The 27,828-nt window shown below is 60.8% G+C and overlaps 1 protein-coding gene across 2 annotated transcripts; it reads left to right on the top strand.

The window, feature by feature from the left end:
- The first annotated feature begins 26 nt into the window (after nt 1-26).
- On the top strand, nt 27-26,921 carry HIP1R (huntingtin interacting protein 1 related). 2 transcript variants are annotated; one of them, XM_068990275.1, is made up of 32 exons: nt 27-175; nt 14,519-14,582; nt 14,990-15,132; nt 15,407-15,463; nt 16,468-16,548; nt 16,888-16,964; nt 17,204-17,265; nt 18,906-19,046; nt 19,732-19,789; nt 19,909-19,984; nt 20,158-20,298; nt 20,387-20,448; nt 20,661-20,733; nt 20,820-21,003; nt 21,092-21,180; nt 21,263-21,379; nt 21,467-21,568; nt 21,774-21,968; nt 22,197-22,344; nt 22,460-22,546; nt 22,874-22,981; nt 23,115-23,251; nt 23,487-23,597; nt 23,818-23,876; nt 24,095-24,125; nt 24,211-24,273; nt 24,644-24,744; nt 24,884-24,989; nt 25,079-25,202; nt 25,282-25,343; nt 25,452-25,655; nt 25,910-26,921. In XM_068990275.1, the coding sequence occupies exons 1-32, from the start codon at nt 83-85 to the stop codon at nt 25,952-25,954; spliced, it is 3,201 nt and encodes a 1,066-aa protein (XP_068846376.1). In that variant the 5' UTR covers nt 27-82; the 3' UTR covers nt 25,955-26,921. The 2 variants fall into 2 exon arrangements, with proteins under 2 accessions (XP_068846376.1, XP_068846375.1); XM_068990274.1 differs by having other exon boundaries at nt 22,871-22,981.
- Nucleotides 26,922-27,828: the final 907 nt, after the last annotated feature.

Here is a 27,828-nt window from a genome sequence, read left to right as displayed (position 1 = left end):
CCTCGCGGTGCCTAGGCTTGGGCGGCCGGCCTGGGTCGCTCAGTCGCGCGGAGCCCGGCCAGGGAGCGCAGGCAGCGGCAGGATGAACAGCATCAAGAACGTGCCTGCGCGGGTGCTGAACCGCAGGCCTGGCCACAGCCTGGAGGCCGAGCGCGAGCAGTTCGACAAGACCCAGGCGAGCGGCGGGGCTGCGGGCGGGCGGGCTGGCGGACGGCGCCCTCTCCCCTTCCCCTCACACACGTCCCTCGAGCCCGGCCTGCGCCCGTCCCCTTGGCGCCCCAGGCCCCTCGCTCCCGGCCGCCTGGGTTCCCTTGGCTGCATCTCGGTCACGGCCACCCCTGCTCCCCGGCCTCCGCCGGCCCGGGCGCAGGTGAACCGGAAGCGCGCTCCGGCGCCCGGGCCGGAGGCGGCGCGGGGGGCTGGGGTGGCCGGGACTGAGATGCCGCCGGGGACTAAGATGCAACTGAGGGGCCCAGGTGGCCCGGGAACCGGCCAGGTGTTCAGGGACTGAGATGCGGTCGGGGGCCGAGACGGCCAGGGGACAGCGGTGTCCAGGGACCGAGAGGCGGCCGGGGACCTCGGGTGCCCAGGGACCGAGAGGTGGCTGGAGACCTCAGATGGCCAGGGCACCAAAGTGTCCAGGGACTGAGGTGGTCGGGAGCCGAGGTGGTGGAAAGGGATCCAGCTGGAGGGGGCCGAGACGCCGCGGTGGGCCAGGTGGGTCAAGGTACGTTCCGGGCCCGGGTGCGTCCAGCCCGGGTTGGCCCGAGTGGACTTATCCACCCTGCCCGCGCAGCGCCGCCCCTCCCGGGCTCCGGCCACCTTTTTCCACGCCTTAAAAGAATGCCCCCTCTTCGGAGAAGCAATGCATTTCCTTCAAGGAAACTCAGTGCTTCCTTTCCTCCTGAGTTGTTTTCCAGGGCCGCACAATATCTTATTATCTGCTGGGTGAAAAGTTTCACGTATGTAGCCAGACTTGTTTGCTCGAGCCATTGGCCCACGTATAAACAGGTTCACACCCCCTTATTAAATGCCGGTGCCTGACAGAAACTTCCTAGGGTTCCCTTCCTGCACTTCCCACGCTCAGGCATCTCTTCCTCAGGGTGGCCTATCCTGGGAAGGTTATTTTAAAAATGAAACAATGACAGGGGGTGTGTATTAGTCCGTGTGTTCCTGCTGAGACCACACTGATGAGGGCGTTGGTGTTTCTGGTTTTCTGTTCCTTTTTATTTTACAAACACTGAGGTGGTGTTCTGCCTGGGTGGGGGTGAGAGGAGCTTACTTGTTTATTTGCTAAAGTAAGTCAACCAGGACTGACACAACAGAAAGCTTTTCTTTAGAAATCAGCGGTGGACTTCCCTGGCGGTCCAGTGGTTAAGACTGTGCCCCGCAGGCAGGGGGCAGGGGTTCCATCCCTGGTTGGAGGACTAAGATCCTCCAAGAGTAGGCCAGAAAAACAAAGGAGCTAAAAGGACCGAACTGACCCCTGTCTGAAGCCAGGTGGTGACATTTGTGTCTGCCATTATTAGTAAGGTTCTCTCTGTCTCTCCCTATAGAAGCAACAACTTCTGAGGTGTCTTTCAAATCAAGTTAGTACATGCAGCCTACGACAACTTTCGCTTTGAAGTAAGAGGAAATGCAGAGGAAACAGCTAACCTTTGTGCTTGAGATTAACAAGGAAAATGATAATAAAACCTTGGCTCTAGGAAAGCCTAGTGCTGAACCAACCTAGCCACAAATTATTAATTTATCCTTGTGATCATCACCATCCGGCCCCTGGTATATTTTCAGCCCAGATAGTCCATCATAAAAACAAATGTGGCATTTAATTTAAAGTCATTAATGCATAATTAACTGTGCCAGGAACTTGCAGAAGGATGGGGAGAAAAATTTAATTGGCAGAGAGAATCTGGATGTTGTCAGATGTTATTCATTCTCTGATTTTTAGTTTCTTTCACTCTTTTGAGAAGGTATAAAGAGGCCGGATTGCTACATAGAGGAGATGAAATTAAAGGGCCGAGTTCATTGATCTTACTCTTAAATTGTGATAAATCAAGGGCAAGCTTCCCGAATGTCAAAGAGAATCCCTGATACAGCACCGTATATTTTGATGGTTGGTTTGGTAAACAAGAGGGTGTTTTGTTCTTGCTGGTTGTTTTTTTCTCAGAGGCCGAGAGGGTTACTTATCATGAATAATTCTTTCTAATAGGTGAATCTCATAGGCTTTACCCATTCCAGGGCTTTTTTTTTTTTTCTAGAAAGATGGAGTTCAGGTTCACTGTCTAGATTTGTCTTCAGAATGACTTACTGAGAGATGCAGGAATAAGGTTTTGTGCACGGTTAATATTTAATTAGATCGCTCCCAGAAATATCTAGTGAGCTGCTAGCCAGGCCCCATTGGAGGAAAGGACACAGAGAGCCGAAGCTGCTGCTTACAGGTCTCCTTCTAAACAGAAAATAGTGCATCCAGCCCTCGGACACTCCTTGCCTTCGGAATGCACTGTCCGGGTCTCCTCGTTGACCACAGTACTCTGTAGAGCAGAGGGGCATTTTGGCTTCCTTAGAACACATGTCCCCATTGTCCTGCCAGCCTCGCTATTCCTCCTGGGCTTATGGGTCAAGAAGAGGAAAAATGTGACTGACCACACCCTGTTTTGCAAAAGGGTTTCTAACCCCGCCCGGGTCAGGAAAGTGGAGGGAGGGCAGTCCTGCATCCTTCACGTTGCGGGTACTCGTGGTTGTTATGTGATGTCAGTGTGTGAGTGCCTGTATATTAATCCCCAGGGCGCCGTGCAGAAAGCTGGTCTATTGTTCCCCAAGACTTTATGGTCCCTTTGGTGATAAAGCCCCTTTTTAAAATGGAAGTGACAAAACTGTATTGGCGTTTTGTTGTTGTAGTATTCTGAATACAGAATACTGTGGAATACAGCATCCCCGTGTTCTGAACATGAAAATCACCTGTATTGTTTCAAAGGCGGTGCAATATCACCGAAAGTCGGTGCACCTGTGTCCCTGGGCAAGGTGCTTAAGTCCTGTTTCCTGGTCTGTAAAAATAGAGATAATTCCATCTACTTCCTTGGGCTGTTTCAAGGTCTAGAAACAATGGGGTGGGCTAAAGAGGCCCCCCTCCCGCCCCACACCAAAGATGTCCATGTCCTAATTCCTGGAACCTGTGAATATCTTAGCAGTCCTGGGTAAGAAAATGCTAATCAGAGGACCTTAATAATAGGGGGCATGGCCTGGGTTAGCCAGGTGGTCCCAGTGTAATTACAGGACCTTTAAATGTGGAAGAGGTCACAGGGAGGTCAGGGTGATGTGTGGTGAGGGGGACGCCATGGGACATTGCTGGCTTTAAAGCTGAAGGAGTGTGAGTGTCCTCTAGAAGCTGAAAAAGGCCAAGAAATGGATTTTTTCACAGAACTTCTAGAAAGAAGCACAGCCCTGCAAGCACCTTGATTTCAGCCCCTAAGATCTATTTTGGACTTCTGACCTCCAGAACTGAAAGATGATACGTTTGTGTTGTTTTAAACCACTGAGCCCACTGTGGTCATTTGTTAACAGGAGCGATAGGCAGCGAACACCGTCAGAACACAAAACGTGTAGTATGGAGCTCTGAAAGTGGTCAGCGATAGCCTTCTTTCTCCCTGCCCCCACTTCCCCAGAAAGCTTACAATTTGAGAACTATTTCAGACCTTCCACTAGCGAGGAGACCCATCTTTGAGGCCTAGCATGGGTGACGGCTCAGCAGATGGGAGGCCTAGAAATGCTAAACCCCAGCTTGTTTTCTTCCTTGTCTATGAGCGCGTTGGCTATCTGGGCCTCTGTTTCCCGTGCAGGAAATGGAATCAGAGCCCAACAGCTTCTTTAAGGTCAGGACGAGAGAGGGGCCCCACTGCTCAGTGAGCCGCGCCAGGTGGGGAAGAAGAACATCACACCTGGGTGGGAGGGTCAGGAGTTAGGGGCTTTCTGGGAGGGGTGGGAGCTGTGGAGGGGGAGCAGCAGGTGGTAAGCTGTTCATAAGTTCAGTTTTTCAGGTCAGTGACATATTGCCTCTGTGGAAATGAAATCTTATAAAGATTAACATTTATTGACACTTAGGACTTCTCACCCTGGCTTGTCCAATAGAGACAGAATAGCGACCTGTATCATTTTTAGATTACTTAGCCACCTAAAGACATAAACAGGTGAAATTCATTTTCATCGTATATTTTATTTAGCCCAGTGTATCCAAACTATGGAGGTCAGCGGTAAAGAATCTGCCTGCAATGCAGGGGACGAGGGATCGATCCCTGGGTCAGGAAGATCCCCTGGAGAAGGGAATGAGAGCCCACTCCAGAACTCGTGCCTGGATAATCCCATGGACAGAGAAGAATGGCGGGCTGCAGTCCATGGGGGCCGCGAAGAGTCGGACACGCCTGAGCATGCACATCCAAAATATAACGATCCCAGCACGTAATCACTGTGGAAATTATGAATGGGGTGTTTTACATTCTTTTCCTCCTACTGAGTCTTCAGACTCGTTTTGTGTTTGATTCAGCACATCTCAATTCAGGCTCACATTTCGGGCACTCAGTAACGTGGCCGGCAGCTGCTGGATTGGTTGACCGGGTGTTAGAATCATCTGGGGGCGTTTTCACACTTGCCAGTGTCTAAATCCTGGTGATTGGGAGTGATTTGACTTGGATTGGAGTCCTGGGCACATGGTCTATTAAAGTTCCCTAGCCAGGAATTCTGTAGAACCTCAGTATCAAAGGCAAGCCCCAGCACACGGACAGGTGTTTGGGCACTTCACTTGAGTTTCTGGCTTGAAGGCCGTTCCCACATTGGCAGTAGTCTTTTGGACTTCCGATTTCCTCTGTCCTGACTTGCCGACCCTTGACTGTCATCACCCGTCTCTGCTGGGCAGGCAGATTTACACACTCTCCCTTTTAAAAAACACTTTATAGTTGATTTACAACGTCTAATTTCTGTTGTACAGCCAAGTGACTCAGTTATACATATATATATAGTCTTTTCACATTCTTCTCCACTGTGGTTTATCGCAGGTATATAGTTCCCTGTGCTATAGGGTAGGACCTTGTTGCTCATCCATCCTGTGTATACTAGTTTGCATCTGCTAACCCCAAACTCCGAGTCCTTCCCTCCCCTGGTCACCCACCCCCTTGGCAATCACAAACCTGTTCTCTGTGTTGTAAGTCTGTCTTTGGTGTGTCGCTGAGTTCACTTAGGCCATATTTTAGATTCTGCGTATAAGTGACATCATAGGGCCTTACTCTTTCTGACTCATCTCGCTTAGTGTGATCATTTCTGGGTCCATCCGTGTTGCTGCGAATGGTGTGATGCGTTCTTTCAGTGGCTGTGTTCCATCCCATTGTGTATAGGTACCGCATCTGTATCTGTCCACCCGTTGATGGATAGGTTGTTTCCATGCCTGGGCTGTTGTAAGTAATTATACATGCTCCCCTCTGTCGTCCGTATTCCTTATAGATACTGTGGTATTACAACACTGTATGTCACCAACCACTTTCTCGGCCTCATTTAAATGTTTATTTAAAAAAAGTTCCCCCACCTCCGAGTCCGGGAGGAAACCTCAACCATATGGTGGAAATCAGAAAGCCCCCAGTTCCACCCATATCTGTTGGGTCCCGGAAGGCTGGGGCAAGGAAAGGGGCCTGGCACCCAGTGCAGGCTGATTGAAAGGCTAACGAGAGGTGAGCCCGAGGTTTTCTGAAAAGGAAGGGAGAACCAACCCGGCTCATAACCCCCACGGGACGCTGTCCGCAAAGCCACACCTGAGCTGCCCTAGCATCAGTGGCTTTCCTCCCCGGCCTCCAGGGGTGGGCCAGCTGGGGTGGGTGGGGGGTGGCGAGCCGTGCCCTTCCTTCCAATGATGCTGCTGTTTCACGCCCCTGAGACACCCTTCACCTGGTCCTGCCCCATCAGCCTGCTTGGTGATGCTCAGGACAGCTGCTGACTTCCGGGTTCCTGTGGTTTCCCCCCAGAATCCCCCTGGGCTGCCCACGTGTCTAGTGACCTCTTGGTCCAGGCTGGGGTGAGGCTGCGGCTGCTCATCCTTCCCCTCCCTCTTCCCACCTTTGCTGTGCGTTTGTCCCGTGACACGTTCATGAGGGACCACTGACTGTCTGTTGGCTTGGTTCCGGTGCCCTGAGATGTGTCTCCTCCAAGGGTGTTCACTTTGGTGAAGGAGGTGGGAGATGGACAGGGGGGCTGTGGCAGAGCTATCTGAGAGTGGGGCTCTATGCCTCAGTTACCCCATCTGCAAAATGGAGCTAATCCTAGCGCCCGAGTCATGGTGTAGGTATGAGGATTTGCAGGATGCCCCAGCGCCTGGTGCAGAGCCGGTGCTGGACCAAGCAGCTGTTGGCCGTTAGACTGTGCATTGGAACGCAGGCTGGACCAAAGAAACAGAAGTAGCGCCCTCCTGGCTCTGTCCCTGTGTCCCCAGGTGAGCCTCTGTAAGTGGGGAGCTGGGGCAGTCTGTGAGGGCTGCCACGGGAAGGTAGGGAGCCACCTGCTCCTGGCAGGGCGATCCTGCAGTGCCACCTTCTCAGGTATGGCAGGCCCTGTTCCTGGGTGACTCTGTCCCCTGGAAGATGCCCCGGGGGACGCTCCAGAGAGGTTGGGGGAGGCCAACTGGGACTTCTTGGCAGAAAGGCCTGCCCTCCTGACCTTGCCCCCAGGTCAGCGTCCCGTTTGTGAATGAAACCCGCCTGGGCACTGAGTCCCGCTGCGCAAGGTGGAAACTTTGGAATCGAGTCTAGGCCTGCTTGGCTGGGGTGGGGAGGGGGGGAGGGCGGCGGGGCAGGGAAACCCAGCCAGCTAACCTGAGCCGGGTCCCAGAGAGCGTTTGCCAGGAGCACCTCTGCCAGCCAGGCTGACAGCAATACCCTTCCCCCGCTCCACCTGGCTCCAGGGTGGACTCAAATATCACCTTGCTTGCAAAGCCTTTCTGTGCTGCCCTAGTTCTCGCGATGCTATCCCCACTTGCTTCCCCGTCTCCCGAAACCCTGCAGCCAAACCAGCAGGACTGGGCGGACCTGAGGCTGGGTGTATGTTTGGATCCAGAGTCACTCGAGGAGGAGAGATCGCATTGCCTCCCTCCCAGCCCCTAAGCACCACCCCCTGAACCCCAGGGCCCTCAGGCAGGACACCCTTGACTCCTCCTGTGTCCTGGCACCCAGGAGTGCCCAGCTTGGGACCCGATCGGCGAGTGTGCGCCGAATGAGTGGGTGCCCTGGGGACCCGTGGGTCTCCCTTCTTTGATGCTGCTGCTCGGTGAAGCCTAAAAGGCCCTGGCACCCACTGCAGGGAAAGACTGAGCCCTTGGAGAGAAGTTTAGTAGAAGCAGGGTTGTTTTTCCTCCTGCTGAAACAAACACAATCTCAAATTGCAATAGGTTCTCCCGCCAGAGAGTGACTCAGCCCCCTAGCTTGTGGGCCAGACAGGTCTGGGGAGTGATGTCAGCAGGGCCCAGGAAGGAACCTGCCCCGGGGCTGGCTCCCTGTCCATCCTGGAGGTGGGACTCGGGCCACGTCCTCCTGTACCACTTCCTCCTCATGTGTCACCTGCAGAGCCCAGGGGTGGTGAGGGGGAGGTGGCAGTGCCCACCCCCACTGAGCCCCTTCCTGGGGTATGGGAGGAGCCCGCCTGGGGCTCAGGCCCTCCCCTCCCCCATCCAGTTTCATAAGGCCAAATGATTGAGGGGCCCAGACCAAGCAGGGACTGGGGGCGGGAATGGAGGGAAAAGACGGTTGAATGGGCAGGACGGTGTTGCTCCACCGACTTCCCATCTGCTGAAATGACCAAGCTGCCGACCTCTGACCCTGAGTTCCCACCGCTTTGCCTGTGACAACATTCAACCGCCTCTCCGGCTACAGAAATCCTGTTTGCTTTCATCAATGGCCATTGAGGTGGCAAAAGCATTTGAATGCGGTCTCTCTTGCTCTTTGGAAACACTGAAGCAGGATAACCCCCCTCTGCCAGCCGCCGTGCCCTGGCTCTTTGAAGGATGTTTGGTCCCTGCCAAGTGCCACCATGAAGCGTCAAGATAACAGGACAAGGAAGATTAAGTCTGATTCATTTCAGGGTTGGTTTTTAAAATAGAAATGGTTTTATAGTTGCCTTTGGTATTTAGTGGTTAAATCATTAGCTGGGGAAAGAGACATACACACTACCTTGAATTTAACCAGCACTTACTTTTGAAAGAGCTTTTGTTCATTCAAGTTTGCACTCTTTCACTCATCCAATAAAGATTTATTGACCGCAAGTTTGAGGACTAGAGATAGAGCAGGGAGCAAGACCAACCAGGTTCCTCATGCCAAGTTCAAGTTCAGGGGTGGGAGGTAGAATAAATGGTTAACATATGGTTTCAGAGAATAAATATCCTGGGTGAAAGTAACCGAGAGAGTGCTATCTGTGTGGAGGAGGGGGCTGCTCTAGAGAGGGGGGTTGGAGGAAGATTCCTAGGAGGAGCGTCTTAGATCAAAGCAGGGTGACCCCAGAAGCACCGCTGGGCCGGGGGGTGGGACCAGACTTGCCCTGTTTGAGGACCAGAAGGAAGGCAGTATGGCTGGAACAAAGCAAGATGTCCCACCCCTCCCATGAAGATGTCCTGCATCTTCGTATGTGTTTGTGTCCTTGAAGACCCAAGGGTTTTTTATTCTTGCTTCCCAGATGGGAAAGGGGAGGTTTCTAAAGTGGAGGTTCCCCAGTGAGTCGGCGTGCATGGGCCTGGGGTCTCCGGGCCAGGGTGCTGCGGGTGGCCGTGGTGGAGCCGGGCAAGCTGACCTGTATTTGTCCCCATTCACGTGGGCTCCTGGGGAAGGGGTCTCCCTGAGCCTGCATTCCTATGCTGTGCAGAGCCCCCCACAGCCTGGCTGGGAGGTCAGACCTCACAGAGAACAGTCAGGGCTGCAGCCTTCTGCGGTCACTGGGCTCTGACCCCTCGCTGGGGTTTCCAGAATGGTGGCTCTGTGAGCTGTTGTGTGCCCCCTCTGCCTGGTGTGCAGTCCCATGGCGACGGGGCGGGTGGGCGGCCTTGACTTCTGTCTCGAGTCCACAGCAGGTACCCAGGTGGCAAGCCTCTGGGGAATATCACCTGTGGGGTCTACTCCCCAACCCCCGCCCCGCCTCACCAGGTGCCCTCTCCTGACCACACAGAGATGCTCCCTCTGTGTTCCTTGGGGTCACCCGTCCAGGGCCAAGTGTGCCCGGAGGCTCTGTCCACCCTGGTCCTGGGGTTGTCGCCCCGGGCTTGACTCCCAGGCCTCTGCTGGCACCAGACGGGGTTTTATTTGATAAACAAGAACGAGACTGTTCCTGGAAGCAGGGCAGGTGTTTCCTGGGGTCCCACAGACCCAACGGAGCCCATATAAGAGGCCTTCCTCGAGGTCCCCAGCCCCGCAGTCAGACAGGAGCTGGCCCAGGAGGAGCTGGAGGGAGCCAAAATGAAGGCCTTGGTCAGACAGCCTTCCTTGCCTGCAGGAATGGGGAGCCTTGGGGGACCCCCCCACCCCGAGCTCCTTGCCACCACCCAGTTGCTGTTATTTCCTGTGGTTTACACAAATCCCAGATCCAGAATCCACATCATGACTTGGGGTCAGGCCAGGTCCTCCCTGGGCGACAGCAGGTCCTGGGGAGCTGGGTCCCCACAGTGGGATGGAGGGGCCAGAAGGACGTGCGGGCCCCCAGCCCCCCAGCCCCTCCTGCTGTGAGACCCAGGACCAGCGGTGTCTAAGGGGACCGTCTGCAGAGCCAGCAGCCTGGGTCCCAGAGCTGCCCGGACACCCTGGGGACTGCTCGCCCTGGGTTAGCAGGGAGGGGCACAGGAGGCTTGTCTGGGGGGACGGTGCCTGGAGTAGTGCCCCGTGGCGCGTGGGTGCTGGGGCTGCGTTTCCTCATTATGACCTTAAGCAAGTGACTTAAACTTCTCGAGCTCTGATTTCTTCATCCACCTGCTTCCAGGGTTACTCAGGAGACTAAATGAGATAATGCTGGTGAGCGCTCTGCACGGGGCCTGGCACATGGCTGAACTTGATAAAAATAATTTTATTAGTCATTTATTGAGGCCAGCTCGCTGGCCCTTCGGCATGAAGTATGCCTCCTGCAAGCTTCCCCGGGGCCAGCGATTCCAAGTGCGTCTCCAGAGCCTGCTGGAGGCCTCCCAGCCCTCAGCCTGGTCCCCGCTGTCCAGAGGGGCCGACCCCTTGACGCGAGGTGGTCCCTGGGCCTAGGCTCAGAGTTCTCCAGCAGAGAAGGAGCAGCCATGGTATGAATGCTTGGGACGTGGTGTAATCACCCAGCCTCAGGGTCCAAGAAGCGCACCTCTGCCTGCCCTCCCCTGTCTCTGCAGACCCCCCTCAGCTCCTTCCCCCAGAGTCCCCCTACCACCACCCGGCATATCTGGGGGTCTCACAGACCCACCATTCCTGCTCTTGTTCTGCTCTCCCACCCTGGTTCAGAAGTGGGCACAGCTGCTCCCTGCCCCACCCCGTCCCCAGCCACTCAAAGACTGAGTGGGAAGTCAGATAAACAGACCCCTAGGACGGTCGCCACCCGCCCCTTGCCACTCCCCCCACCTCCCTGGACCCTCTCTCCAGTTTGGGCTCTTCTATCTCCATACCCAATGAAAAAGTGAAAGTGTTAGTCACTCAGTCATGGCCAACTCTTTGCGACCCCATGGACTGTATGTAGCCCACCAGGCTCCTCTGTCCATGGGATTCTCCAGGATACTGGAGTGGGTTGCTGTTCTCCTTCTCCAGGGGATCTTCCTGACTTAGGGATTGAACCCATGTCTCCTGCACTGGCAGGCGGGTTCTTTATCACTTGTGCCACCTGGGGAGCCGGTCTCCACACCCAGGCTCCTAATCAACCCATTCTGCTTGAGGTTCCTCCTGTCTCCCGGACGGAAAGGCTCTCTCCATGGCAGTTGATCTGCCCGTCCCAAGAGATTATACTCTGTCGGCAGGACTGCCCTGCTTGATGGACCAGGGCGGAAGGCAGCCTCTTTCAGTCCCCGGTGCCCCTCTGACTGCCCCCCACCCCTCGGTCTCCCCACAGGCCCCGGGGGGCTGGTGGAGGACGCCGTGCTGTGTGGGCAGGACCGGGTGTCGTAGTCAGAGCCACCCTGGACTGGAAGCCCGGGAGCGGAGCCATGGCGGGGTCGGCCGGCGCAGATTCCTGGGCTGAGGAGAGGAACCCTGGTGTTTCCCACCCCCTGATTCTGCGGCACATCCAGGACAGTCCAGGGAGGCGACGGGCACCCCGGGGCCTGCTGTCCTGTCCTGGGACGGGGCTTGACTGCCGCCCCTGGCAGGAACAGCAGGCCTGTGAGCATCCACAGACCCCCTCTGTGTGAGCGCTGTGCCTCCTTGGGAGGCTTCCCGGCCCACACATCTGCCGCCTGCACACAAGGGGGCCTGTTCCCGCCGGGAGGGACCCTGTTCCCTCAGCCGGTGGCGCGGGGAGCGGGCGGCACCAGGAGGCGGGGTTGCGGGGGGGACGGGAGGGGCCTGAGTCACCCACGTCTCGCTGGGTCCCCAGAGCCTCCCTCGCTGCCTCTGGAAACCTTCCATGTGCACCCCACGGCATTGACATGGACTCGGGGGAAGGGAGGTGGGGGGTGAGTAAGGACACTGTCGGGGTGCTGAGCACGTGGAGAAGCGTAAATCAGGGGAGACTGAAGCAGGGCAGTGGGAGGAAGGGGACCCGCGAGCTGACTCCCCAGAGGGAAGGCCAAGCATGCTTCCTGGGGGTCCAGGCCCAGCCACGAGAGGGCGCTTACATCTGGACTGACACTGCGGGAAGGCGGGGAGGTGAGCCCTGCTCCCGGCTCCCCTGCTGGGCCCCAGCCCGCCTACTTGGGCAGGGTGGGTCTCTGCTGCAGGCCAGGGGAAGAGGGGCGGGGGGCTGGCCTCCAGGAGGGAGGGGTGTCCACACGCCCCCTTCCTGGGTCTGGGGTCGGGCCCCAGGACAGCGGGAGGGCAGAGTGCCTGCTGAGCCTGACTGCAGGTGACGTTTTGGCATCTCCCGGCGTTCGGGGCAGCCTGCTTTGCACCTGTGACCCTCCTCTGTGCTGGCCCATGGTCTTGCGGGCCAGGTGGCAGTTGTCAGAGCCAGCTCAAGTGTCAGGGCAGCTGGGGGATAGGGTTATACACCCCAGAGACGGGCCCACTCCCACCTTACAGGCTGGTGTGCCCACCCCTTCCAGCTCTCTACCTGTGCTGGAAGCAGAGGCCTGGGATCTGGACTGCAGGATCGTTAGGACACAGCCAGACCTGCCTGTGCCCTTATTAGCTGTACAGATACCCAAGCTCCCGGAGCCTCAGTTTCCTCATCAGGAAAGTGGGCTCACGCCCGCTGGGAGCGTGTTGCCCGGACCTGGCGCAGGGGAGTGCCCAGGCGTTTCTGGTTGTTGATCTCCGTCCTCGGCCTCTGGGGCGAGTTCTCTGCCCGATGGGGCGTGAGGTTGGCAGGCCAGCAGCGGTACACCCAGGCCGGCTCCTCTCACAGTTGATTCCTGTGGATCGTGGGCAGGCGCTGGGGCCTCGGGGAGGCGGAGCTGGCAGAGGGCCAGCAAACATGGAACAGATGGCCAGGGAGCCTTCCGTGTCTGGTTTGCCAAGGCTTCTCACATAAGGGGAGCCAGAACCGGCCTGTGTCCTCTCAGGACCCTGGTCCACAGCGAGGCCAGAGCTGCGCCCCCAGCCTGGCCCTTGATGCCCGGGGAGCCGCCCCCCCGGGACCCAGCTTGCTGTGTACCACTGCCCAGCTCTCCCTGAGCCCCCAAGAACGGCCACAATGGGTGCTGTGTGTGAAAGGAGGTCAGCCGGCCTGGCTGGGGTGGGCACGAGGGGCCCGGCCAGCCCAGCCCCAGCCGCTCCCAGGTCCGGGAGCTGGAGCAGAAAGCACGGCCATGGCTCTTGGGGTTGCTCTCCTCGCAGAGCAGGCCTCCAGTCAGTCACAGCAGGACCACAGATGAGTGAGATCGCCTCGCGCCTGGCAGCACCAGGTCCTGTTGTCCCCGCTCCAGAGGTGGAGAGCAGAGTGGCCTCCGGGTTAGAAAGAAAGGAAGCATCCGCTGCCCCTCAGGGCTCTGTCTCCATCCTGTCTTGCTCCCACCACAGCTGGGCCCGCTCCAGACAAGTCGGGGCAGGACCGGGCTGCAGGGGGAGCAGGGACCCCCTTGCCTAGCCTCGAGAGCTCCCTGGACAGCCTGGGGCCGCGCTTGTGGGGGACTTGGGAGAATCGCTGAGCTGGAGAGGTGTCTGCACTGGGCAGGGACCCCGTCCCAACCCTCCTGCCAACCAGCAGCTCTTCTCACTCGATCCACAAGCTCAGGGCTAGGTGGGTGGACAGAGGCTTACAAGACCTGCCACCAGGTGGAGAATTAAAACATATGAATGAGCAAGCCCAGGGCCAGTGGTGGTTCCTGGGTGAGTGGAGTAGGGGTGACAGTCAGTGCCCCAAGCGTTTGGTGAGGGAGCAGTCATATCCAGGAAGCCTTCTTGGAAGAGGAGGCATTGAGCTCAGGGGGACAAGACTCCAGCAGGCGGAGGTGGGAGGGGACCTGAGACTGCCACCTTGCTCGGAGCCTGAGTCGGGGCAGCACGTGTGCTAGGTGGGTCCCCCTTCCTGCCACCCCTGGTGGGTTGCAGTCACTGTTTGGGTCAGTGGGGCTGGGAGCTGAGTCAGGAGTTGCCCACCCAGCATGCGCGCAGACAGGCCATGGGACCTGGTGTCTCCTGGTTTTCCACGTAGTGGCTGTGGGGGCCTCGTCTCTCTAGGCCAGGCCCCGGGGTAAAGTGGGGGTGACATGCATCTCCTGGTGGAGTCCTGGAAGGCTCAGGCCGCAGCAGTCTCTCCGAGAAGCGGGACCCATGGAAGCTGTCAGGAGGGGACTGGCCTTGCCCCCAGGGCCCCAGGGGGCCACATCTTCTGGGGAGAAGGAACCACCTGCAGTTTCCAGATCAGAGCTGTTCTCCTCCAGCACAAGCTGGCCCTTGGCCTTATTTCGCAGACTCCAGATGCTCTCAGTGGCGGCGGCATCGAGCGTTAGTTGTAGTTTGAGCTGCACGTATCAAGTGAAAGAAAAGTCCCGAGTGGTCTGGTTTGCTTAGGTTAGAGAATTTCTTTTTAAAAAATATTTATTTAATTTTTGGCTGCGTCAGGTCTTAGTTGTGGTGGGCAGGATCTCGCCTTGTGGCTCACAGGCTCAGTAGTTGCGGTGGGCAGGCTTAGTTGCCCCGTGGCATGGGGAATCTTAGTTTCCAGCCAGGGATCGAACCCACGTCCCCGGCATTGGAAGGTGGATTCTTCACCACTGGACCGCCAGGGAAGTCCCTCAGAATTTCTGTTCTCCCCTCATCTCTACCCTCGCCTTTAACCAGCGGGAAGGATCCATCCTGTCTGTGTGTCGCCCCCTTCCCCCATTGGCTGCTCTCTCCCGGGAAGGCTGCCAGGTGGGTCTCTGACCTCCGTCTCCTCTGTCCCCTCCCAGGCCATCAGCATCAGCAAAGCCATCAACACCCAGGAGGCCCCCGTGAAAGAGAAGCACGCCCGGCGTATCCTCTCTGCAGCCGTTCCTCTGGGCCCCTGGGGGAGGCGAGGAGTGTGAGGCGCACATGGGGGAGATGGATTTGGGGAGCAGTGGGCATTGCGGACGGCCCGATGAGGCGTGGCCCCCACTGCCTGGTGCGAGCCTCACTCGGCCCCTTCCAGACTCTGAGTCCCGCCTGGGGAAGGCCACCTATTGTCTTGGGCCATTGGGCCCAGCGTGGGATGTGGGGCACCACCACACCCTTGCTTGGCTGAGAACCACAGTGCTCAGTAGGGGGGCGGGGAGGGGGCGGGGAGGGGGCAGGTGGCCCGCCACCCCCATCTCTGCAGTCAGTCGCCTGCTCCGCTGCACCCACTGAGCCCTCACCCATGCTGGGGGCCCTGCCGCGTGCACTTTACCTTGACCTGGCAGGCATCATCCTGGGCACTCACCATGAGAAGGGGGCCTTCACCTTCTGGTCCTACGCCATTGGGCTGCCACTGCCCAGCAGTGCCATCCTCAGCTGGAAATTCTGCCACGTGCTCCACAAGGTCCTCCGGGACGGGCACCCCAATGTGAGTAGCTGCTGCCTGCTGGTCCAGGGGCCCTGGCCCTCCGTCTGCCGCCCCTCCCACCCCCGCGAGCACCCCCGAGCCGCGTCCTTTGAAATGAGTGAGGGACTGTCCCCGAGTCTGGGTCCCTCAGCTCTGGGCTGGTTGCCTGTCCTGCCTGCTGCCCTCTCCCTCCGCCCCGCCTCGAGGGAGCAAGTGTCACCCCCTGCCCCCAGCCCCATCCCCCGGAAGGCACCGGCTCCTTCATCCTTCCCCCTTTGTCCCCGCCTTGGGGCAGGTGCTACACGACTGCCAGCGGTACCGGAGCAACATTCGGGAGATCGGAGACCTGTGGGTAGGTGCGGGGAGTGGACGCGAGGGCCTGGGGGCACATGGGGCCCGGGGAACAGAGCCCCGGTGGTGGTGTCCTCCTCCCAGCAGAGTCAGAGCCATGTTCTCAGGGGCCACGGTGGGGGAGGAGAGAGTCAGTGCCTGAGCCTGAGCCTTGCTCTTAAGACCTGGCACAGGAAGCCCCAAACACACCGCTGATGGGCCCTCCAGCTCCAGAATTCAGCCCTTCAGTCCCTGGAGGTAGAGTGCCCCTTGCTGAGTCCAGGTGAGGGGTGCAGACTCTGGGCCCCGCAGGACCATCGGCAGCTGTTGAATCTTGGGAATCTGCGTTTTCAGCAGGCTCCCCAAAGATTCTCATCCACAGTTAGGTCTCAGAGCCCCAGGAGCGTGTGTTCTATCTAGGTCCGCTCCACAATCAGGAATCAGCCGTGTCCCCCAGGCAGAGAGAGGGCCCCTGGCCTTATTTGTCCTCCAGGAGCATGGCTGGGGCTGCATCAGCCATGCGGGGGGCCAGGCAGGCCTCTGGAACTGACCAACCTGCAGTGGGGAGGCCCCTAGAAGGAAAACTGCGTCCCTGGTGCCATCTGCAGACGTGGGCCCAGCTGCTGTGGCCGTGGGGGACTTGGTGCTGGGAGGCAGCGGCGGGGAGGATGTGTGTACACACCCGTCGGAATGTAGCTCCCTGGCTGCCACCAGCATTTTAATAAAGTGTCCCGGCTCAGAACTGGCCTCTTGCCTGGACAAAGAGCTCTTTTGTCACAAGAGTCTCTCTGGCAAGACCGATAAGGAGAGAGCAATAGGCAGGGAGGGAGCTGGCAGAGAAACTCCTTGGGGAAAGAAGGTCGGCCACCTCTGGTGGGCTGAGCGGTGTTTGTTGAATGAATAAGTGACCGGGTGGGTGTGTGCAGGACCGACACCCCACTCGTGGCGTTGCATCTTGCAGCCTCGGCTTCCTTGCTGGGCCCGTGGGGTTCCCGGGCACATCCTCACCCGGGGCTTTCTCCACAGGGCCACTTGCACGACCGATACGGGCAGCTGGTGAATATTTACACCAAACTCTTGCTGACCAAGATCTCCTTTCACCTCAAGGTAGCTTCCTCAGGAGAGTCTGGGGCTTTTCCCCCTGCTCCACCACCACGACTTTGAGGAGGATGGGGTCTGTCCTGTCCCCGCCTGCCCCTGGGGGACACTCCGTATAGACGGCAGGGAAGTCAGAAGGCCCAGGGGCGGTTCCCAATGTAGGGCTCCAGCTGGACCTCCCGTCCTCTCCGCCTCTGTGTCCGCAAGCAGTGCCCAGGGCAGGTGGTGGCTCCACAGGCTGGGGTCGGGGGGCTGCTTCTCCGGCCCCTTCCCTCCCTCAAAGACTGGAAGCTGCACTGGGCCAGAGCCAAGGGGGGCTGAGGTTGCGTGGGGGTGTCCTCTCCACAGCACCCGCAGTTCCCTGCAGGCCTGGAGGTGACAGACGAGGTGCTGGAGAAGGCGGCTGGGACCGACATCAACAACATGTGAGTCCCCTGGCTCCCCGGGGTGGGGGTCGTGCCCTGTCCCGGGGCCGAAGGTCATGTGTGCCCAGGAGATGAGGCTGAAGCTAAAGGGATGGGCTCACGCGGAACTGGGTGTTTCGGCTGAAGGACCGCCATCTGGGTATCCATGCGAGGGTGTGGCCACAAGCATCCCTCCCGCCTGGGGGGCTGGGGGCGCGCCCCGCAACCCTCCCACCCAGCTCTTCCTCCTTCCCCTGTAGCTTCCAGCTCACCGTGGAGATGTTCGATTACATGGACTGCGAGCTGAAGCTCTCTGAATCAGGTGGGCCGCCGGGGGGACCTCAGGCGTGTAGTCCTTGGTCATGGGGCCTCCAGGTGCCCCCAAAGCGCAGGGAGGAGAGGCCATTTCACCCCTGCAGGATGCCAGGCCCCCGGTGGGCATGTCCAGGGCATGGTCTGGCAGAAGGAGCCCCACTCTGTTGGCTCCGAGGTAGGAGAGGGGAGGGAAGGGTGGGGGGACCCCAGGAGCCATGTCTTCAGGTTTCCGACCACCTCCTACCCAGGGCAGTTGGTTTGGGACAGTCCCACCCGTTCTCTGCTGTGAAAGGCCTCTGAATCACTTCAGATCTCCCTGCCCAGGAACCCAGCAGCCGTAGGATAGGAAATCTCAGCACCACCGCCCCCTTCCCCCGCCACCAGGGCTGCAGAGGTGACGGTTTTGAGTGGCGGCTTAAAGACAACTTGTGGGTGACTTGGTGCGCTCCATAGGAGAGTGAGAGGCAGATGCCTTTTTAAGGGGAAGCCAGGAGTTAGAAAGAGTGGGTCCGGGCAGCCTCCTGGCACCGGTGTCTGGACCCTGCGGCCAGGTGGTCTGGGGTCGGGGGCAGCTGTCCGGAGGTGTGCCTCTCCCCGAGGGCACCCCCACCCCACGTGCCAGCATCTCCTGAAGAAACAGCATGAGGGGGAATGGGCATTCCCCACCCTGAGCTTTCTAACAGCCCCAAATGGAAACGTCCTGAACGCCCCCCAGATGAGAAGTGACTGCATTGTGTTTTAAAACCCCAAATTGTATTTTACGTGTACTTAGATTGTTTTTTTACAAGGAAAACATACTTGGCGTGACATGTTACTAAGAATTAAGGTTTAAGTGGGTGTTGTGCCTTCCCCCTCGGCCCTTCCGTCCCGGGCGTCCTCGTATCACCCTGGAGGTTTGCAGGTTGGCCCCACCCCAGGCAAGGCAAGAGCAGGCCCGGGTTAGAGGCCACCCGTCTGGAACAGTGTCCCCCATGGGCGGCCCCAGGTGTCACCTACTCACGTCTCTCCCTGCCCCAGAGAGGGCCCCGCCCTGGGGCAGCAGTACGCCTGTCTCTTTCCCTCCTGCTTGGTCCATCGGATGAAAGGATGATTCTCAGAGGCAGGGAAGATTGACCCCGGGTGCAAGTGAGGTTTTGGGGTCCCTTGGGGTTTGCAGGACCACATCGTGAATCTCCTGCTATGAGATTAGCCAAGCACAGGCTGTTCCACATCTGCGCAACCTTAGGTGTCTCAGATTCAGAGTGAGGGGGGAGCCTGTGGGTACAGGACTGTCGAAGTCGCCCGGATCCTCGGGCCTGCTGCCTGGAGGCTCTTGGGAGACGAGAGTTGCTGGCCGAGCTGAGCTGGGGTTCGTGTGCCCCCGCCTTGCTGCCACCCCCATTGGTGGGAGGCTGGGCCTCAGTCTGCAGCAGCTTCAGCGCCTGGGGCCCATCCTCGCCTCGAGGAGCGCACCGGTTCCCGAGAGCCTGGGGTCGAGTCCCACTGCCCAGCAGGATGATGAGGCCAGGAACCCAGGCCATTGCCCTGTCTTCGGGTGACGGCCAGCTGTCCTCACCGTGGTCATCCCTACTCCTGTGACCGGAGTAGGCTCCACACTGGTGTCTCCTGGTCTCCCGTTCAGGCTCCTCCCGCCCCTCTTTTCTGCAGTTTTCCGGCAGCTCAACACGGCCATCGCCGTGTCCCAGATGTCCTCAGGCCAGTGCCGCCTGGCCCCCCTCATCCAGGTCATCCAGGACTGCAGCCACCTCTACCACTACACGGTCAAGCTCATGTTCAAGCTGCACTCCTGTGAGTCCCCGTGCCCTCAACCCTGCTGCCTTGGCCCTGAGGGTCAGCCGAAGCCCCAGAGGGCTGTGCGGACAGCCTGTGTTAGGGATGGGAATTGAACAATCTTTAAGATGTTCATTTATTATTTATAAATATTTATTTATTATTTATATAATGAGTAATAAGCCCATTACCCATTAATAGAAATAACATATTTGTTATAGAAAAAAAAATCACTATTTTCCAAAACAAAGATTCAGCAGGGAAAGCTGCAGAGATTTACATGTTTGCAGTTCTCTTGACCGCCTGGCCTCAGAGGCCGCAGTGGAGCTTCTCCTGTGCTGCTGGGGAAGACCAGGGGGGTCCTGTGGTGGTTCTTTAGTGTTCAGAAGGGTCTGTGCGCTGTTCCACCGTCAGCCGTGGGCAGGCTCCAGTCCTGACGCACCGGCAGAGCCTGGCGGGCAGTGGGCTGTGGTTGAGGTTCCGCCCATCCTTCGCTCACTCAGTTGAAAGCCTGACCCCCTCACAAGGGTCCCTGGGGCCTCCTGATGGTGGGTGGGAGCCGACCAGGTGGCAGGAGGTCTTGTCTCTAGTCTCCGATGGTTTCTAGAAGGGGGAGGAGCAAGGATGGGGCCGGAAGGGAACCCTTTGAAGTCTCAGAGCTGTGAGCAGAGAGGAAGCCCCTTTCAACCTTGCTGCCCCCCAGGTCTCCCAGCGGACACCCTGCAAGGTCACAGGGACCGGTTCCACGAGCAGTTTCACAGGTACCGGCCCGGGCGAGGTTGAGGATGGCAAGAACGGGACTCCTCAGCTCTGGCCGCGGCGCGCCGGGGCTGCGGGCCGGTTCCTGGCTCCTGACCTCCCGCCTCCCTCCCTCCCGCAGCCTCAGGAACTTCTTCCGCAGAGCCTCGGACATGCTCTACTTCAAGCGGCTGATCCAGATCCCCCGGCTGCCCGAGGTACCTGCGCCCTCCAGTGGCCGCCGCCGGGGCTGCAGCCCTCCCTGTCCCTGCGCTGGGGTTGGCGGGGGTGGGGGTGGGGGGGACGTGTGGCTGGGGGGTCGGCAGAGGGAGGGGCTTCCTGGTTGTTGGGGCGGGGAGCGCCCCGCAGCTTTAACCCACTGCCTCTGCAGGGACCCCCCAACTTCCTGCGGGCCTCGGCGCTGGCCGAGCACATCAAGCCGGTAGTGGTGATCCCCGAGGAGGCCCCCGAGGACGAAGAACCTGAGAACCTCATTGAGATCAGCACGGGGCCCCCGGCGGGGGAGCCAGCGGTGAGCGGCGCCCCCTCCCTTCCTCCTCCCTCGGTCTCCTGGGGGAGCCGGGCGGAGCTCACCGAGCAAGCATTGTTGCCCGTGGCAGGTGGTGGCGGACCTCTTCGAGCAGACCTTTGGACCCCCCAATGGCTCCGTGAAGGATGACAGGTGAGGGCCTGGGGAGCCCAATGCAGTGCAGGGCGGTGGGGATGGGGACCAGCAGCCTTCAGGGAGCTGTGATCCTGAAAGACCACGGGTGGGGGACACAAGCAGGAGATGCCCAAATCCACTGAAGATAAGACCGGTGGCTGTGCCTCAGTCCCCCGAGGGCCCTGGGTGACTGAGCTTGAGCGTCAGGGCACGCTGACCTCTGTCCCCAGGGACCTCCAGATCGAGGCCTTGAAGCGAGAGGTGGAGATGCTCCGCAGCGAGCTGGACAAGATCAAACTAGAGGTGAGGGGCGCGGGCAGTGGGGCTGAGCCCAGGGCTGGCCGGCCTGCGGGCCCCACACCCACACCCGCGCCGCTCCTGCCTCCCAGGCCCAGCGGTTCATCGCGCAGCTGAAGGGCCAGGTGAACGCGCTGGAGGCCGAGCTGGAGGAGCAGCGGAAGCAGAAGCAGAAAGCGCTGGTGGACAACGAGCAGCTCCGCCATGAGCTGGCCCAGTTGCGCGCCGCCCAAGTGGAGGGCGAGCGGAACCAGGGGCTGCGCGAGGAGGCCGAGAGTATGTGGGCAGGGCCGGGGTAGGGCAGATGGGGGGAGCTGTTCCCGAGTTGGGGCGGTCATGGCCACGGCCTCTTCCGTCCCCACAGAGAAGGCCAGCGCTACGGAGGCCCGCTACAACAAGCTGAAGGAAAAGCACAGCGAGCTCATCAACACGCACGCGGAGCTGCTCAGGAAGGTAGGCCCCTACACGGAGGGGCGGGAGGGGAGCCCTGAGCACGGCGGAGCCCGAACCGAGCCCCTCCGGGCTGTCCGTGCAGAACGCGGACACAGCCAAGCAGCTGACCGTGACGCAGCAGAGCCAGGAGGAGGTGGCGCGGGTGAAGGAGCAGCTGGCCTTCCAGGTGGAGCAGGTGAAGCGGGAGTCAGAGATGAAGGTACGTCTTGGAGCCCCTGCCCCCACCATGCCCAGAGCACGCCCCATCTCCACTGCCCCCTGTAACATCCTGTCCCACCGCGTCCAGCTGGAAGAGCAGAGTGACCAGCTGGAGAAGCTCAAGAGGGAGCTGGAGGCCAAGGCGGGAGAGCTGGTGCGCGTGCAGGAGGCGCTGAGCCGCACGGAGCAGGTGTGGGGCCTCCCCGGCTGGGGGCACAGGGTTGGTTCAGAGGGGCCCTTGGTTTGGGGTGCAGCTGGGAAGCAGGATCTGGTCCTCGCTTGGCTCTCAGTCCCTCCTCCCCAGTCTCGTGGGCCCCTAGCAACTGTCTGTGAATTCAGGTGGGGATAGGGCAGGCAGGCATCTGGAAGCCCACTCACACGCCTGGTGTTCACAGAGCGGGTCAGAGCTGAGCTCCAGGCTGGACGCACTGAGTGCGGACAGGGACGAGCTGAGCAGGGTCGTGCGGCAGCGCGAGGCCGACCTGCTGGCGGCCCAGAGTCTGGCTCGGGAGAAGGAGGAGGCGCTGAGCCAGGAGCAGCAGCGCAGCTCCCGGGAGAGGGACGAGCTGCAGGGGCGGCTGGCGGACAAGGTAGGAGAAGGTAGCGGGGCTCGCCCTCCCTGTGTGATGGCTGCGTGGGGACAGGAGCCCTTCTTAGCACTGAGCTGGCTGCCCTGTTCTGGCAGGAGCCACCCAGGCACTGAGGGGTGGAGCAGGGCCTGTCTCCAGAGCCCCCTCCCCAACGAGGGTCTTAGGGGGCACCTGGCTAGCTGACCTGGCGGGGGTCTTAGCCACCCCTCTGTTTCCCCCGCCCTCCAGGAGTCTCAGGAGCAGGGGCTGCAGCAGAGGCTGCTGGACGAGCAGTTCGCCATGCTCCGGGCTACTGCCGTGGAGGCCAGACGCATCCTGCAGGATGCGGTGGGCAAGCTGGACGACCCCCTGCACCTGCGCTGCACCAGCTCCCCAGGTAGGGCCGCCCGCCTGCCCACTGTCCCTCCCCCCCCCACACCCTGAGAGAGGTGGGCTGGGTGCTGGGGCCTCAGCCCAGGCCCCACCTCTGACCCGGCCTCCTTGTCTGGCAGACTACCTAGTGAGCAGGGCCCAGGCCGCCCTGGACGCGGTGAGCGCCCTGGAGAAGGGCCACGCCCAGTACCTGACCTCCAGGGCAGGTGAGTGCCACGGGCATGGGCCCAGGACAGGGCGGGGCAGGGGGCAGAGGCCGCAGGCTGTGGTGCCCACCGGCCGTTGCTGCCTGCGGGCTGCCTCTTCAGGGAGCCACGCCCTGGAGCCCACCCACCCTCTGGGCCTGGGGCCCCACAGACCCTGGTCTGGTTCCTGCTCTGCTGCTTCGTAGCTGCGTGACCTGGGCCCGCCCCGCTCCCCACCGCACTCTGGGAGCTGGGCTGCTGGGGCCCTTGGGGCTCTTGGGCAGGGGAGGCAGCACCAGGCCTGGCTCTGAGGCAGCAGCGTTAGGGTGTGTCGTCCTCCCCAAGCAGACGCCTCCGGCCTCGTGGCGGCGCTGACCCGGTTCTCGCACCTGACTGCGGACACCATCGTCCACGGCAGCGCCACCTCCCACCTGGCCCCCACCGACCCTGCTGACCGTAAGTGGGCCCGGCGCGCGTTACACGTGGTCCTTGTGGACCTGGGAAGGGGGTGGCTGCAGAGAGGTCGTGGCGTCAGGCCAGGCCGGGGTTGTCCAGGGCTCCCCACTTACAGCCCTCTCCCCCGCCCCAGGCCTGATTGACACCTGCAGGGAGTGTGGGGCCCGGGCGCTGGAGCTCGTGGGGCAGCTGCAGGAACAACAGGCCCTGCTGCAGGCCCGGCCTGGCCTGGTGCGGACCCCCCTGCAGGGCATCCTCCAGCTGGGCCAGGTGAGGCGGGCAGCGGAGCATGGGCCAGGGTCAGAGGAGGGCGGTGGAACTGGGTCCCCAGTTTCTCCGCATCTCCTTCCAGCTTGGGCTGAGCCAAGGGCTCACGTGCAGGGCCTGCCGCTGTGGGGCCCAGGTTGGGGAAAGAGCACTGCCCCAGGCTGGCCCCCAGGCTCTGTAGGGCAGCTGGGGCAGAATCCATCCACTCTGCCTGACTCGCGGATGCCTTGTCCCTCAGGAGCTGAAGCCCAAGAGCCTGGACGTGCGTCAGGAGGAGCTCGGGGCTATGGTGGACAAGGAGATGGCGGCCACATCCGCGGCCATTGAGGATGCGGTGCGGAGGATCGAGGTGAGGACCAGGGGCGGGGGCAAGGAGCCCCGGGTGCGCCTCCCTCTGCGGGAGGGCCCGCCAGCCTCTGCAGGTCAGAGGTGAGGGGCGGCTGGGGCCTGGCTCTCCCGCCGAGGCTCTGTGGCTGGTGGGGTGGTAGGGGCTGGCCAGCGCCGGTGTCCCCCTTCGTCGCATGCTGCCCTCCTCCCAGCCCACTCAAAGCTCTTGTTGTCGGGTATAGGACATGATGAACCAGGCCCGCCATGCCAGCTCTGGGGTGAAGCTGGAGGTGAATGAGAGGTGAGCCCCACTTGTGCCTCCCGGTCTCCCCGGGACGGGTTCCTCAGTTTTCCTGGATCTGGGGAGGTGGGTTATGCCCCTCTGACTGCACACCCTGCCCTGTGGCCCCACCTGCTGTGCACCCACGAGGCCAGGCCAAGCTCCCTGGCTCCCCGTGGCTTCCAGGGCCATAGTGCAGACCCTTTTCCCTCGTTCCCCGTCCCTCCTGCTCCTCCCAGGATCCTCAACTCCTGCACGGATTTGATGAAGGTGAGTGGCCGGCTGAGACCCAGGCTGGGCGGGCTCTGTACCTGGCAGGGCCGCCCAAGGGTGACTTGTGTCTTGATCTTGGCAGGCCATCCGGCTCCTGGTGACAACATCCACCAGCCTGCAGAAGGAGATCGTGGAGAGTGGCAGGGTGAGCTGGGCTGCTGGTGGGACGGGGCATCCCTGGCTGAGCCAGGTGGGGCCCCCTCCTTAGTGGGCAGGCTGCACAGCTCAGCCATCGAGGACAGATTCCTGCAAGGGGCCTGACTCCAGAGCCCTCTTTGTCCCAAATCACCCCGTGGTTTAAGATTCCCCCCAGGGCTCCTTTTGGGCGTGAGACCCCTGCAGTGTGCAGAGTGGCGGCAGCTGGTCCTCCCCCAGGGCCTGCAGCGTGCCTGGGAACCACAGCCCAGGGGTGCGCCCCTGTGGCTGGGTGACGGGAGGAGGGCTCACCCCTGGGGATCTGGTGTCCCCCTGGTGACATCCTTGACTGGTCCGCCCTGTCCTCCTGTCACCACTAGGGGGCAGCCACGCAGCAGGAATTTTATGCCAAGAATTCAAGGTGGACGGAAGGCCTGATCTCTGCCTCCAAGGCTGTGGGCTGGGGAGCCACCCAACTGGTGTATGTTGCCCCAGGTCTGGGGGTGGGGTGGAGGGGGCAAGGTGGGGGTGCTCAGCGTTTGGGGAGGGGGCGTGGGGGTGCCTGGCTGTCCAGGGGGTCGGAGACCCAGGCCCCCCCCCCGCCCCGGCTCTGCCCCCAGGGAGTCAGCGGACAAGGTGGTGCTGCACACGGGCAAGTATGAGGAGCTCATCGTCTGCTCGCACGAGATCGCGGCCAGCACAGCCCAACTGGTGGCGGCCTCCAAGGTGAGGCTCCCCGGGAGACTGACCGCGGGGTGGTGGTGCACACGGTGGGCCCATCCCTGAGCCGTCCCCGCGCCCCCCACGCCCCCCAGGTGAAGGCCGACAAGCACAGCCCCCACCTGAGTCGCCTGCAGGAGTGCTCGCGCACCGTCAATGAGATGGCCGCCAACGTGGTGGCCTCCACCAAGTCGGGCCAGGAGCAGGTCGAGGACAGAGGTGTGCGCTGGGGTCCTTGTGGGGTGGGGTGGGGGTGGGGAAGGCACGCAGACGCTGACCCACCCCGCTCTGCCCTCAGACACCATGGACTTCTCCGGCCTCTCCCTCATCAAGCTGAAAAAGCAGGAGATGGAAACCCAGGTAGCTGCCCTCCCGCCTCTGCCCCCCTCCCGTCCCCCTTCTGCCCCCGCCCCGTCCCCTCTCCCTGGGGCAGGGCCCAGCCTGCTGAGCTGCTGTGCGGGGCTGCAGGTGCGGGCACTGGAGCTGGAGAAGACACTGGAGGTGGAGCGTGTGCGGCTCGGGGAGCTGCGGAGGCAGCACTACCTGCTGGCCGGGGCCACAGGGGCACCAGGCGAGGAGGAGCCCAGCCAGCCCAGCCCCGCCCCCCGCAGCGGGACCAAGAAGCCGCCCTTGGCCCAGAAGCCCAGCGTGGCGCCAAGGCAGGACCACCAGGTGCCCGGCCGGTGCGGGGTGATGGGAGGGGCCCTGGGGTGCTGTCCTGGCCTCTGCTCCCGGGTCCGTGGGGCGCTGGCCCTTGGGGACAGTCAGACACCACTGGGTGGGAGCAGACACGCTGCCCAGCACTCCGAGGAGCAAGGCAGGGGCCCAGGACTCTTCCCGCGGGAGGTGCAGGGGGGCCCTGACCCAGGGTGTGTCCTGCACTCCTGGCAGTGGCCATTGAGCCCCCTCACCTTTGACTCTTGCAGCTCGACAAGAAGGATGCCAGCTACACAGCTCAAGTCGTGAACTAAGCCCCCTCCAAGGGGTCTGGCGGGGAGGCTGACGGGAGACCTGGGCCTCATGGCTGAGGTGCCTCTGAGAGGCCCGGCTGCCCCCCAGGTGCCCAAGCCCCTGGCCCCCAGCCCTCGCTGAGGGCTGACCACGTGCCCAGGACTGACCGAGGCTGTCCTCCTGGATGAGAGCCTGTTTATCTGCAACAGGGACTGCTGAGAGAAGCCAGGCCCCAGCGGCCTGAGCCACAGCTCCTCAAGAAATACACAGAGTGTTTCGAATATTCTGAGCTCAACTTTTTGTTGAGTTTGTGTTCAGCACGCTGGAAGGCAGGGCGGCTCCCTGCCCTCTGGACCTGCGGTCTGAGGTTACAGATGAACGGCACACAGTCCGTGCTGGCTGCTGGGGATGGGTGAGAGGTCCCTTGTTTGTAGCCCTCTTGGGGTGTGGGCTCCCGGGAGACAGGACTAGTATGGCCCCAGGCAAAGCAGGATCGGGTATCGCCCCTTTCTCCCTGGGCCTCGCCCTAGGGCGTCAGTGATGGGGCGCGCCCAGCACAGGGAGGTGACCTTTACCTGGGAGAGGCGGGCCCCGCACCCACTGGCCACAGGTGCTGCCATCCTCCCCGAGTGTGCGGTGACCCTCCTCCTTCCTGTTGTTCACTCCCCCGATCTGCCGGCCCTGCCCGGGAGCCCTCTCCCCTTGCCCACCGCCTTCCTCCCTTTGGCGCACCCACCCCGGGAGGCTTCCAGCCTTCCTGGAGGCCTCCCCAGCTCAGCCACACAAGGCCCAGAAGCCAGGAGCCACCTGCCCACTCTGGATCAAAATTACCTCCTGCTCCCCGGGAAGGGGAGCATTTGGATGAGCGTGCTCCCCTGCCGCCCCCCTCCTCCTGGGAAAGGGGGAGACCCCAGGTCTGAGACGAGCACCAGGAGCAGCTCGGTTTGGTCTGCGTGTAGTTATTTCCTTGTGTTGAAGGGTCCTACTGGCAATAAAACGCACTGACTGTTGTCACTCTTGGCCCCCGTGAGGGGCCGCGTCTGGTGCTTCATCTCTGCGGCCAGGACGCTCGGGAGGGAAGGGGCCCACTGAGTCTGTGCAGTGGAGCACTCGGGGCTACAGAAAGCCTTGCTGGTGCTTTTTCTGCCAAGAAGTGTCCGGCTCGTTTCCCAAGGGGAGGGCTGTGACTCTGGGGTGCCTGTTTGCTAAGTCTTAGGGCTTTTCCCTAAGAGGCCTCTGTTCCCAGCCAGAGGCCCCCACCCAGCCCTGTGGGAAGCTGTACCCCTTTCAGAAAGGGAGGGGTGAGGCCGATTCCTGGCAGTTGAGACTTTCACCTGAATGTCGCACGTCTGAGCGTGGTGGTGAGCCTGACTCCTGGCTGCAGCTGACTAGTGGCGACATGGAGTCTTTAAACTGGGAAACGTACTGGGTGTCGAGGTTCCGCAGAGTGCAGTGGGCTGCACTGCACCCACCTTCCCCAGCAGCACCTTGGGCACAGCCTTGGCCAGCTGCCTCAGAAACCGTGGCCTCCCTGCTGGCCGCCAGCGCTTGGGGAACCCAAGGACAATGCAGGTCGGAGGAGAAGCAGGTCACCTTGGGTGGGTGGCTCGTGCCCCGTGGCCTCCTGCAAGCACCCCGCTCTGGGGCTGTGGTTTCCTGACCACGAGGTGCGAGGGGCAGGTGAGGTCAGGTGAGAAAGGGCTTCGGTGAGCTGGAAGGGCACAGGGAGGGAACAGCGTCTGACCGTCTGCTAGGGAGATGGTTTCAGCCAACAGACCGACGCACCGGTTCTTGCACCAAATCTAAACCAGTGCAGAAGCGTGCATGCTGACTACACTCAGGACCCCAGCGGATACGCCTTTCCGTGGAGCCCCCACCAGTGAGCACACCACCT

This window comes from Capricornis sumatraensis, chromosome 17 (assembly GCF_032405125.1).
Source record: "Capricornis sumatraensis isolate serow.1 chromosome 17, serow.2, whole genome shotgun sequence".
NCBI classification, from domain to species: Eukaryota; Metazoa; Chordata; class Mammalia; order Artiodactyla; family Bovidae; genus Capricornis; species Capricornis sumatraensis.
Note: the sequence above shows the minus strand (reverse complement) of the source record. Positions and strands in the feature narration are given on the sequence as shown.